At 38.7% G+C, this 14,368-nt stretch overlaps 1 protein-coding gene across 1 annotated transcript in view; it reads right to left on the bottom strand.

The window, feature by feature from the left end:
* plgrkt (plasminogen receptor, C-terminal lysine transmembrane protein) overlaps positions 1-14,368 on the bottom strand; it is a 35,610-nt gene that overhangs the window by 3,580 nt on the left and 17,662 nt on the right. Inside the window, 2 exon segments of the mRNA NM_001122815.1 lie at positions 37-146; positions 3,376-3,506. Of these exon segments, the coding sequence (NP_001116287.1) occupies positions 37-146; positions 3,376-3,506 (241 nt within the window).

Genomic DNA, 14,368 nt, shown 5'->3' with positions numbered 1-14,368 from the left:
ACACACACACATATATATGTATAAAATTTTCTTTACCTTTCATCCTTGTGACTAGAGTTCCATAACCCATGTCAAACTGGTAGGCAAAAACGAAGGTTAACGGTATTACTGGAGTGAACAAAGCAGGCTTCTTGTTTTTAACAGCCCTATGCAGAAACACAAATAATATATTAATTTAAAAAAAAAAAAAAAAAAACTTACAGGACCCCAGGGAATCACACACTGAAGTTTTTTTCCCCAGACAAATATGCTGGTAGAGAAAACACAATCTTCTGCCTCCCGCCCTGTCCTTACAGTGCATTGGCAGGCAATTCATTCCAATACATATGGGGCGGATTTTTGCCAAAAACACAAGTAAACATTTTCATGCCAAAATCCACATGTGTGTTCAGGTAGATGCCAGATTGCACTAATACTAGCTAAAGTATGAGTGCAGTCAATGTTAATGAGCATATGGCCCACATAACATGCTGCCTGACATTCAGATGGATGCTCTTGTCACTAGCAATCACAGGCAGTGGCACAGAGAGGTATGGAGTGTTCCTCCTGCTGAAATACATCACTGGAGGTTATCACTCAGGCTTAAGGGTTACAAGTCCTATTTTGTCAAGTGGGACAACGAGTCTTATCCCAACAATAAATATAAATCCCTGTCACAAAACAAGACAGGAATAGTCACAAGAATACAACAAAATGAATTCCTCCATGTATAAAGTGGCAAAAATTGTTTCTGGAGTATGCCATTTTTTTCGTTTATTGTTTTCAGGCAAAAGCAAAATTGATAAATTCAGCTAGTTTTTCTTCTACTTTATTTACCTTAAAAAGTGCAGTGAAATATATGATAGAGATTATTTCTAGGACTAAAGTCTGCTACTGTAGCAATAATAATGCAGTTACAATAATATTGTGCATGAATGATACTAAAGTAGCCCTTCTTTTTCTGCATATGTACATTAATAACACATTGCTTCCCTTATATCAAACACGCTTCAGAGTTAAATAAATCATCACAATTTTTGTCCACTTGGATTGCTGCTTTATTGAACTCTAAAGAGAATAGGGTTTATTTATGACTGGGAAAACATTATGTAAAATGTCAAAAAGGCGAAATTTGCCATTTTTTTTGCAACGTGCCATGTTGCGTAAACGAACTGACATCGGCCTCTGTGATGACTCTGGAGTGCAGTGAGCTGTGGCCACCTCTACCGCCCCCTAATTTGTCATTTAGACAAGCAAGTTAGGGAGTGACTACAGATACATGTCATGATAGAGCATTGTACTTAAACCCTGTCCTGCAGTATAATTTGTTCTTTAACATGAGGCAAGGGTATAGGTAAATTGATAACACAAGGGATAGAGACATAAGTATATGTGGATTCAAAAACTGAAACAGAGTGTCTAAATCCAATCTGACTGTAATGTTTGGTCTAATCTAAAACTGGCATAGTAAGAGTTTAAAACCCTTTGCAGTCTTATATTTCAACCCCTTTTTAGAGATTTTTGTGTTGTGACTGGTTCATTGCTGTTAGAGTTCTTTGTTCTGTTTCACTATGACTGCCTCTTCAGTACATAATGCTTGCCTAAAACCAAAAGGCACACCTAAGTAAGAAAATGAATAAAAATGAAGAGAGATTATATACTATGTTGTCACCATTGCATTGGCATTGACTTGTCACCTTTTATAAAGTAGTTATTTGGCTGCTGATGTTAGTCAATAAGGGTTTCAATAAAGTAGTGTAATAGCAGCTGTGCAAAAGACATAGCTTTTTAGGAGTGAATAGCTGTCTTATATGATGCACATAAGTGCTTCCTGTAGCAGCCATGATTCACAACCAGATTAGTCTATGTCTGAATAATGAAAAAGCAGAAAGTATAGAAAATCATTTTTCAAATATCAGATTCTGCTGTTGCCATTAAGTATAAAGTAATGCAAATTCAACAACAGGCCAATTATTTGGCCCGCCTATGCTTCACCTGATTAAGAGCAAACCTTTATACTGATATTTTAACAAAAAAAATATTTTAAACATAAAATCATTTGGGAACAGATGTGTTGACGTTAGGCGCTTGGTGTTGCTGTTCCTTTAACGTGTTTGAGCTCAGTCATTTTTTTTTCACTTTTTAAAAGCTTTGTGCACAGAGCCATTGGTAGATCCAAGCAATTTCTAAATTATAACTCAAATTTGTTTTCTACCCTACTTTTTACATATTCCATCACTTTGCATAGTATATAGTTTACTTTGAATAAATTATGGCATAACTCTAGCATACTTTTAGAGCACCCAGAATCTTTACATATGGAATTAACACTAAAAGGGTGCTCCAGATTAGTTTAAATGCTGTGGCTTAATAAAGATGTTAAAACAAAACTATACCCCCCCCAAACAATGTAGGTCTGTATAAAAATATATTGCTTACAGCTATATTTATAACAGTATAAATATATTGCTTACAGCTATATTTATAACAGCTCATATTTAAAACTCTGCTTCATTCTAAATAAACCATTTTCATAAAAACATATGTTTTTAGTATTATGTGCCATTGGGCAATCCTTAAAAGAAGATTGCTATTTTAAGGGCTGTCATTAAAAAGGAACTATTTTAAAAAACCTTAAAATGATGTACTGTTTCTGAAATTAAGTTACTCTTTCACTATCTCCCTCTTAGCATCTATTATTCTTCATTCAGGAGTTGGAATCAGAATTTGACTATACAGTTTATTGCATCCTTCTGCATAAAGATAAAATTAAGAGAGACAGATAAAGAGTAGAAACTTAACCAAGGGAATACCCTTGGTCCCGAGCATTCTGGATAACGGGTCCTATACCCGTACAAAATATATTTCCATGAGATAAAGCTTATATTAATTTTTCATTTTTGTAATAGTTTGCCTTTAATGCCATTCATACCTAGATGCAGAAAGAAAAATGTGTGTCGGAACTTGCATGATTTGCCAAAACAGGCACCATATTGGTTGCAGTTTGTGACAAACCCTGCTTTGCTGGTTCCTTCAATGACACTGTATTTCTAGGTAAAAACCCTGACTTATGGCTTAAAACAATTTCCACTCATTTCAAACATGAGCCCTAGGTTCTGATTAAGTAAGGAGGGTGAACCAGAGAAAGTCATAAAGGTAACTCTTCATACTGTAGCAAGGAGAACTCTAACAGGCCTGCAGAGAGAGGTACAGTGTCACCACAGACATTTGCCCTATATTAAGCACAAGGGGAAATAAAAATTAAGTGTATTATTCCCATAGTATATATGATGTTGCACCTTTAGCAGTTTCACAAGAATGATATATACAACATGCTATAATATATAAATCTAGTTAGAGCCAGATCATTTTTAAACAACATTTTTAGTAACCTACCCAACTGTTAAGCCAATGACTGCCAAGCTGAAGAATGACCCATAATATTTAAGGAATTCTCGAGACCAAGCAATCTGCATTGCCATTTGCCTTTCTCGCATCATATTCTGCATAATGATCTGTCTCTCCAGCTGCAGGGGGAAACAATAAAGACAAATTCAATAAGGTAAAAACACAATGCAATTTTAACATCTGAAAACCAGTTCCCTAGAAATGAATGTTCCATTATTATCACAAATTCTTAAACATGAACATTTTACTGACATCATTTGTATATAATTACATTTCCTATACTCTAATAAAAAACTGCTTTTTTTGGGTCACCTAAAAATTCATAAATTTTAATACTTATTATCAGGTTTCAGTTAAAGCTGATTGATTTAAGACTATAATTTCAAAAAGAAGGAAAAACATTACTAGGTGGTAGAAGCAACGAAAACAGATGTGACCATTTTAATATATTTATTAAATATTGTGTGATGGTAAAAATGATATACCAGTGGGAGGGGTTAGGTTGGGGATACAGCTAAATTGTATTTGTGTGGATGAGGGTAAATGTCTAGTCTACACTAAAAGACAGCAAATGGACGACTGTGAAAAGAGAATTTTCAAGTCTTTACCCTGTTTGTACCTCTCTGGCCCATGGATTTGTCATGTCACTCTCAGGTTTATTTTGGTTTGCTAAAAAAAACCCAAAAAACCTTAAATTGCAAAATGATAAAGCTGTTAAACCATAGTGCTGCAAGTAGTCAATATATACCTCTTCATAGCACAGTAAATTTGTATAGCCTGCATGTGTTTTAGTCTTGGAATCAAAGTGGGGATCACATTTAATTATATTTTAGTATGTTATAGATTGACCTATTCTAAGCAACTTTTCTTTTGTTTCTGGCATAAGCTTGCCATTTTTCCTTCATTAAGCTCATATTCTTTAAAAAATCCACAAATACTTAACAGTTGTAAACAATGTCCCCCCTGTTCTTCTAGGTTAGCTTCCAGTTGTTTGTATGGCAGTGAAGGCAAATTTCTTCACACCAAACTAAACATATCTCAATGTGCCTATAGGGTGCTGCCATCTTGCAAATTCGCACTACTGATTACACCTAGTTGCATAAAGTGTCAACAATCTATGGTTATGGGTTATAATGAAACCTAACAAATACAATGATTTTGCTATGGGCTACTGCTCCAGGGCAAAAACTTAGTGCCTTTTAATAAGCAACCCTATTGGAATTTATTAAAAAAAAAAAAATATAGGGCTACACTTAGCAAAACTAAGTAAGCTTTATCAGAAAGGTCTATGTAAATACAGCCATAAGCACTCACAGAAACGCTGCACTGACTTCTCTGTCAAATGAAACTCCCCCCGCCCTTAGGAAAGTGTGATCGGAGCCAATCAGCAGAAAGCTTCCTCATAGTCTTACAAACTGGGCATGTACACTGGTCTTGGTGCAGTTTTTTTTCCTATGAGGCTTCTGATCATCTGAACAGGAGAAATATGGGGAGACTTAAGGGCACTATTGAGAGAACTGAAGATATGCCTGCAGCTTGAGATTAACTCTTTATTAGCCTTTCCTTCTCCTTTAATAATCATAGGTACCAAACCATTTCTCATTAAAAAATATGGTTACCCTCAGGTTTATAATATTTTGAGAGTAGTCCTCATACAGTTACTCCCAATGGATACTCAGGGCTACCAGTAGGTGTGTATAAGATTTATTTTATTTATCTAAATTACTTGCCATAGTATTACATTAATGCCTACTTTCGCATTACTTGCAGCAATCTTAATGTTATGCTATAGTAAATAATTTTTGGGAGATCTTTCAACTGCGGTAGCGTGGATTTTGCTGTCAGCAACAAATCTTGCAATGTGCTATAACCCTTAGGAATTAAAACGTTCAGCCCGTCACTGATTCTGCATGTTTGCATTATTCTGTCATCCACCTGTATATAATGTCAAACACAGATATGGATACTTAAGGCTGCCATAAGGCTGTTCCTTATTTGCCTGCATCCAGGCTAATAATATAATAATTACTAATTGCTGCGTGTTCAGAATTTGGACATACACTGCTCAAATTATCCAGTATGTGCGTATGATATTTATAATTAAAGGGCATCAGTAATCTTCATAGCCTCTTCAATGCAAAATATCAGGAAAGACAAATATGCTACTCATAATAATTAGCACACAAATCCTTCTATGGTATTAACCTACGCAAGTAAGTTCTGGGGGTTTTGCAGAAAAATATTGATTTTATACCACTTCATAAACAAACTACAAAATCGAGGTAACCATTAATTTATGGGCAAAATAAGCTTGAAAGTTTTACCAACATTTTGTGATTCGAAAACTGTTTAAAAACCCATTAATGGAATAGCATCCCTCTAGGCATGATGCGCAAGCTATTGTAATATATTTAATTATCTATCACCAATTTTTATAAGTTACACAGGTTATTAAAATTAGAATACAATTGCCAAATGGTAATGGCAAATTTTTGTTACCTATTACGGCGTGATGAAATCTGAAGGAAATGTTCTATCTAGGTTAAGACATTATATAAACTCCCTATGCCCAACAGCATTCTATACCTGAAACACAAAACAGCACTCAAGAAATTTCACGTAGTTAGGCGTGATATAAAACAAAGTACTTTGTATATTAGTAAGATTCCCTGACTGGCATTGCTTACACAGTATATTATGTGGGGGGGAAGCAAAATTTGTGCTTTGGTGTTAATTACAATCCATATAGAGACAATGTGCAGAATGCTCAATTGAATTTAAAAGCTGCTGTACCCTCGTGTTTGTTTTCTGCTGCAGTGTGAAAAATAAATATAAGTTCATTTCCTGGATTGAGACTGTGCTGTTCATTATATTCTGCTCATTGGGGATGAGACTTCTAACACACTGAGGCATTTATATTTGCAAAAGTAAAGTTTTGTAAATTATAGAGGCCCTTTTTATTGATGATCATACCCTATTTGTGACTGAATTAAATTCAAAACACAGATGAGCAATTTTCATTGTGCATCATGATGGAGCAGGTGGAATGACATATATCTAATAACAAAAACAAAGCAGGAAAATACGAAGAAGCTCAATCATTTTTATTTGGCACCGCTGTCTGAGGGACAAGCATTTTACAAAGTATATGACTATACAGAAGACAAATTATTTAATTATAATGAGGGGCAAAGACGCATGGCTATATTTGATACCTCTAATAACGGTTTCTGTAAATCAGTACAGTTTTATATGAGAACACTGCTGTTTGTCATGTTTACATGGAGGAAAATTACCGCAGTGGCACGCAGTTTGTCACTATTATGTGTTATTTTAATATGGCTCTACTACCAAAAATCATCTCTTGGTTCATTTGGAAAGCTCGGTCTTTAGTTTTGTGTATGTGTGGGGCCAGGTTTCTCATTGCTATAATACTGTTAAATTAAAAGTGAAACTTTAAAGAGCCACTATATGCAATAAGAAACTTCATCCAATCTCAATAATATACACATGGAACAGCTCCAATAAGATGACATTATCCAGTATATATACCCATATTAAAATAAAACAAATTGGAAAAATGAAAGAAAAATGGAATTTCAATAAACTTTCTAATATACGTTATTTACAAATGTCCAGTTCAAAGTTATTTGTAAATGTAATTATTCATTAACCAGTATCTGTCTGTCCTTTGATGTTGACTTCACTGCCTGCCAGACTACAGAAACAATGCCTTATGTACTTCTGTGATTTCTCAGGTCAGTTAATCATAGAAAATGCAAGACATATTAAAGACTGCTTTTGCTAGCTTAGATCAGGTGCTGTCCAACTTCTGTGGTACCAAGAGATTGAATTTTTCTGGCCTACATGGTGGAGGACCAATAATGGTTTTGAACACTCCCCTTTTTAAAACTGCACCCACTTCAAACCACACACGTTATCACAAGAGCTTTAAAACCCGTACCCACATTAATGATTGGTGCTCACTGTAGGGATATCACCCTTCATTCATATATGAAAGAATTATATTATGTCATGTTAAGACATGGGTCCCCAACCTTTTTTACCCTTGAGCAACATTTAAATATAAAAAGTTGGGGAGCAATGCAAGCATGAAAAACATTGGTTGACCAATAAGGGCTGTGATTGGTTATTTGGTAGCTCAATGTGGACTGGCAGCCTACAGAAGGCTTTGTTTGGCAGTACACTTGGTCTTTATTCCTCCAGAACTTGCCTCAAAGTCAGAAATTCAAAAAATAAACACCTACTTTTGGGCAACATCAAAGGGGTTGGAGGGCAACATGTTGCTTGACTGCTCCACAGTCACTTCCCCTGTAGATAGCACAGCATATAATTACACACCTTAGGGACCATATAATGCCTGCCCTATGCTGTGTGTTTGTATGGCACACACAGGCAGCATAGGGCAGGCAGAGTATGGCACACACAGGCAATACTGTGCCCTATGCTGCCTGTGTGCCATACTCTACCTGCCCTACCCTGCCTGTGCGTGCCATACTCTGCCTGCCTTATGATGCCTGTGTGTGCCATACTCTGCCTGCCCTATGTTGCCTGTGTGTGCCATACAAACACACAGCATAGGGCAGGCAGTACATACAGTGACAAAATGCTGGCACTGCTCCTAAAGTCTGTCTAAAATGTGAACAGGTGAAAAATGTGGGTGCTTACAATCTGAGCCTGAGGTGTGAACAATGCAGGCACTAAAAGGTGTACACAGTACAGGAGATTAAATGTAGAAACAATACAGGGGTTAATCTCAGTACCAATACCATTTAAGGTTTACACAATGTTAAGCAGTCACAGCAGCCAGACAGGTGGGGGGCACACAGAGGGGCTTAGATAAACCCTTAACCCAGAATTGTAACATCTATAGTTCTTAGCAGTCTGCAGGCGTTGGCACTTAAAGGTAATGTAAAAAACTTTATAAACCTTACCTAAAATGTAAAAAATAAATTACTGCATGGTCCCCACTCTCGTGTTTCACAGTGGCATCAGCTTGTAAAACAGAAAACAAAGATGATACCTTTCCCAGCAGCATCAAAAATATATGCTGTAGCAATAACATTCTAAATAAAACTGCTGAAACTGTTTCTGAACAATGTATCAACTAATATATTAAAATGTTACCGTTTATGAAGTTGGTAACCTGGCTTACTGAGCTGCAACTGGGAAACATGAGAGGGGAAAATGAAAAAAAAAATCACATTGAGAGCTGTTTTGTGCCACTTACTGACATAGATAAGGAAACCCTGAAATGTAAAATCTGCATGATCAGCACAATCGTACTGGTGCCTTAGATTTTATGTTTGGCACCAAAAAAAGGCAATGACAAGCACACATACAAACAAGTGGTAGTGATCTCCTGAAAAGAGAACTACAACTATAATAAAATATGTGCTAACAGTGCAACATTTAGTTTTGTTATGTAAGCAACAGGGAACCAATATGTTCAACTGGCACAGGGGCCCCGCAGGTCCAGAGGCATCTGACAGCACCTACCAATTAGCACTGTGATATATTGAAACTTCTTTTTCGTATCTGTGAATTTAATTTTATGTATTATCAAATTATCACCTTTCAATTTTAGACATAAAAAGGTACACCTGTTAATTCATATTATAGCAATCCTCAATACAAACCCGTCAAGTGCAGTTAACCAATTACGGACAATAAAACAGGCAACCCACAGTAATTGATACATCAGGAGTGAATGGATCATGGAATATCGTCATAATGAGGCTTTGCAGTGACTAATATCTGTACAGCTTACCTCAGAGGACATAATTTGATCATTTTTTGTGGTTCTGTAAATGATATAAATGTTGGGGGGTTGTGGAATGAAACAGAGTTGCTCATCTCAAGTCAAGTCCTAGAAAACAAGCACTAGGGACCTTTATGCCCTAATCAATACTGTCAGTCCACAAATGTTTTATGTTTCCACTAATTGGCAGAAATCCTCATCATTATGTTACTATTTGTCCTCCTTGTCTTGATAAAAGTATAGTCTTTCCAGTCCAATTTTAAGGCTAAACCAAGACAGCGATACATTCTATAGAGAAAATATTGTTTTGTCAAACATCTGCACATTCAGTGTTCAGTGGGATATTCCATCTCTGCTGTGGCCCTGTTGTCTGCATTTGTACATTTTTATTTGTAAATCTGCTATATATGCACTCAATTCCAATATAACTAATTTTTTTACTTTTTGCACTAGTCAATATATATATAGAATATTAGCTCTCTCTGTAGTTTAGTACATTTTATGCCCCCCCCCCCATAAAACTCTTCCATAAATAAACTCTGTAAGTCACTTTATCTCAGGGTTCATCTTCACTCTAGCTGTACTCCCAACTCTGACACAGCTGGGTGATCAGTCTGTTGCTTGATCAATTAGAATCACTTGTGATTCCCTAGACCTGTGTGTAGTACTGCCCAGCTTTTTCTCTCCCTATTTGTTAAGACTTTCTTAGGGGAGAGCATTTGCTGGGGGGTGAGCATTTGCAAGGATGATGCGTTCCAAATTGATTCGTTTACAAGTGATCTGAATGAGTTTAACAAGGTGAACCACAAGGAGTGCCAATATAGACTGCTTATTGAAATTTATGAACTGTGTGAAATGCAGAAAAATTCACTGATGCACTGAGGAACCTACCCACCTGCTACTGCCATTCTCTGAATCTACAAGACTACAACCCACCTGCTAATGGCAAAACTAATTTCATTTCTACTGATTGTATGCATGGAGCTCCTTAAGTGAAGTTGGCCATACACGAGCAGATCTGCTCGCTTGGCGATGTCGCCAAGCGAGCGGATCTTCCCCCGATATCCCCACCTACGGGTGGGCGATATCGGGGAGCATTTAGGTAAAAAAAATAATAATACGATCGTTTGGCCCTGGGGCCATACGATCGGATTATGTGGGCGGCAATGGGGCAGTCGGATCAGGGACCACATCAACGAGCCGATGCGGTCCCCGATCCGACCGGATTTTCTAACCTGGCCAATCGAGATCTGGCCAATTTCAGGCCAAATATCGGTCGGCCAGGCCGCTCTGCTCTACCCATACACGGGCCGATTAGCTGCTGAATCAGTCCAAGGGACCGATATCGGCAGCTATAGTCGGCCCATGTATGGGGACCATTAGTCTTCTTCCTTTAACCCTCCTGTTGTCTGTCCATATTCCATTCTCATATCCTCCTCCCTGCTCCAATCTACATACTCCAGCTCTTTCACGCTTTATAACTACTTGCAACATCTTTGTCCCCCAGTTACTGTCCGTACGCGGAGGCGCAGTCATTTTAAATCCTCCGCTGACATCTTCTCACTCTTTTTTCTACTATTGCTGGCTGCAGGGGATGTCTCTACAAACCATGGGCCCTGCTCCATACCTACTTGTATTGTCCTTCTGCCCTGATGCTTAAAGCCTTTTATTCGTCCGCTGTTTCTAACCTTATTAAGGTTCCCACTCTTCCCTCTTCCTGCCTTCCGTTTTCTTGTGCACTTATTAATGTCTGCTCCTTAACTAACAAAGCCATGTTCATCCATGATCTATTCTGCTCTAAATCATTTCATCTCCTCACACTAACGGAAACCTGGCTTTTGCAGAATGATATGGCCACTGAAGCTGCGCTCTCTCATGGTGGTCTCTCCTTCTCTCACTACCCCCCCCCCAGACCACTGGACACGGTGGGGGAGTTGGAATTCTCCTCTCCTCCCGGTTTCAGTTTGCGCCTATTCCGATCCTTCCAGCTTTTTCATTTAACTCTTTTGAGGTGCATGCCCTTCAAATCTTCCATCCCCTCTATGTATGGGTGGATGACATTTACAGGCCTCTGTCAGCCTCCTCCTCTGCTACCTTCCTTTCTGACTTTGAAACCTGGCTCTCTCTTTTCCTCTGTACTGACGGCCCTGCAATCATCCTTGGGGATTTCAACTCCCACATTGATGATCCCTCGCAACCCTGGCCCTCATGTTTTCTCCGCCTAACCTCCTCCTTTGAACTCCAGCAGTGGACAAATACTTCATTTTCATAAGAATTGATTTTGTTTTTACCAAAAATCTGTCCCTTTCTGATTTTAACAGTGTCCCCTTCTCTGACTATCAACGGGTTACACTTTCTGTGTCTCACTCTCCTTCCCAACCTGCTCCTTCCCCCACTGTATTAATTTGAAATACACTTTATGCACTCTCCCCAGGACTTGGCTGATTTCTTCAAGAACAAAGTGGAGTCCATCCGCAATCAGATTCCCCCCTCTACGAATACAAACCAGCTCCTCCTTCCTCAGCCCCCTTCTGCTTGTCTTAGCTCTTTCAGTCCTGTAACTGTCTCTGAAATCTCCCGGCTTCTCTTGTCAGCTCCACTCACCACTTGCTCTCTTGACCCTATGCCTTTTTCTCTGCTTAAACATTGTGCTGCTGAGCTCACCCCAGTTCTTACGCACATCTTCTTTGGCTTTTGGAAGTTTCCCCTACTTGTTCAAACAGGCCTGTGTCAAGCCTATCCTTAAAAAGGCCACGCCGGACGTGTCCTGTCTCTCTAATTACCGTCCTGTCTCGCTTCTACTGCTTGCCTCCAAAATCTTAGAACGTATTGTCTTCTCCTGTATTACTAACTCTCGTAACGCCCCTAATCTGTTGGACCCGCTGCAATATGGTTTTTGGCCTGCGCAATCTACTGAGACGGCGTTGTGCAGAGTTACAAATGATCTTCAGGTTGCCAAAGCCAAAGGTCACTTTTCTATACTAATCCTCCACGATCTATTGGCTGCATTTGATATGGTTGACCACTCCCTCCTGATGCAAATTCTGCATTCGACTGGTATCCGTAGTCAGGCTGGATCTCTTCTTACCTCTCTTAACCGATCATTCACTGTCTCCCATGCAAACAAAATCTCATCACCAATTCCACCTAATGTGGTGCTACCGCAAGGCTCTGTACTAGGGCCGTTGTTGTTCTCCCTCTACACACTGTCTTTGGGAGATCTTGTCCGATCATTTGGCTTTAAATATCATCTGTATACTCATGATATCCAAATTTATATTTTGACCCCTTCATTAACAGTTGAAACTGAGACTCAAATCTCTAACTGCCTCCAAGCTATCTCCAATTGGATGAACCAATGCCACCTCAAACTGAACCTAACAAAAACCTAATGATCCGCCTAAGCCTAAGCCTGGTCCTACCCCCGCCTTCCCCCTTTACTATCTCTATTAATGGCACGGTCATCAACCCCATCGATTCGGCGCGTTGTTTGGGGGTGATCTTTGACTCCTCTCTCCTTCTCTGATCACTACTAATCCCACTGTCAAAACCTGCCACTTTTTACGCAATATTGCCAAAATCCATCGCATTCTTTCTACTTCAACAGCTATTCTGTGCATGCATGCTCTCATCCTATCCCGACTTGACTACTATAACCTGCTACTAATCGGCCTCCCTAACTTCCATCTCTCCCCCCCACAGTCTGTATTAAATACTGCTGCCAGAATTCTCTTCCTCTCATCCAGGAGAGTTCAGGCCCTTCCACGGCTAAATTCCTTATCGTGGCTTCCCATTAAACAAAGAATATCTTACAAACTCCTTCTCTTAACCTTCAAAACTCTCCATTCCTCTGCTCCTTACTACATCTCTTCTGTTGTGTCTCCATACGTTCCTGGCCGACTCCTACATTCCTAACAGAGCAACTGATTGGTTGTGCCCCCCACTACTACTGCTGTTTACCGCCTTAAACCTTTCTGCTCCTTACATTGAGAATGCCCTCCCTGATTTCCTCCAGAGAGAATCCTCCCTCAGTCTTTTTAAAACAAAACTTAAAGACTACCTCTTGGAGCACTTGCACAGCACCTGATCTAGGAACTAGCACTTATATTGCAGTGTCACCCACTGTAACCTACAGCACTTATATTCTCCTATTTGTGTCTGTAAGTTACCATCCCCCATCTAGATTGTAAGCTATACAAGGCAGGGATCTCCATCCTCTTGTCTCTTTAACACATAACCTATTGCAACTGTACCTTGTATTTATTGTTATATTTTGTATTTATCTATTATTATCTTAATAACCCCCTGTTTGTATTAATCTATTCTACTGTACAGCACTGCATACATAAGTAGCGCTTTATAAATAAAGATATACATACATACAAATTATAGAGGTGCAGGCACTGGGTCACTTTCTGGCCATGTATCTGTGTAGCTGGAGACAATTAATCTTCCTACTTCTTTAAGCATGTATGCATATGATCAAGGTATCCTAACACCTGGATGTTCAATATCTCATTTCGAAACCAGGGTATTAACATGAAGTTGGTTCTCCCTTCATGCTGCTATAAATCTATTTGCCTGGGAAGGCTTTGTGCTACCTGTTAAAATATGTTTGGGAATCTGCTTCCATTTAGCCACTAAAGCATTAGTAAGGTGGCCTCTAATGTTGGGTGATCATACCTACATCACACTCACAGTTACATTCATTCATGTCAGGGATCTGTGCAGGGTAGTCAGGTTCTACCATTTACAATTCAGGAAACCACTTCTGTACAGACCTCCCTTTCTGCAGGCATTATTGTACTGAATGGTCTTTCTCCAATCTAATGCAACAATGGAATGCAGAAAGCAACTATTTGTCAAGAATGTCAGTTATTTATATAAAACATTTATTTATAAATCGGCAACATATTCCGCAGTGCTGTACAATAAGTGGGTTTTACACTTTGAACATACAGAGTAACAAAGCAACAAATAACCAATATAAGAGATGAAGAAGGCCCTGCCCAAAAGAGCTTACAATCTACAAGGAGAAAGGGTTGAGACACAAGGTGTGGGAATGGGCAAAATCAGAATGAAGCAACGTGAGAGGTGTGGTTATTGCTTTTAGCAGCACACTGAGGATATTTTAAACTAAATGAGGGTAAGCTTCTTTAAAATAAATGAGTTTTTAGAGATCTTTTGAAGGCAGAGAGA

Source organism: Xenopus tropicalis, chromosome 1 (assembly GCF_000004195.4).
Source record: "Xenopus tropicalis strain Nigerian chromosome 1, UCB_Xtro_10.0, whole genome shotgun sequence".
Classification (NCBI taxonomy): domain Eukaryota; kingdom Metazoa; phylum Chordata; class Amphibia; order Anura; family Pipidae; genus Xenopus; species Xenopus tropicalis.
Note: the sequence above shows the minus strand (reverse complement) of the source record. Positions and strands in the feature narration are given on the sequence as shown.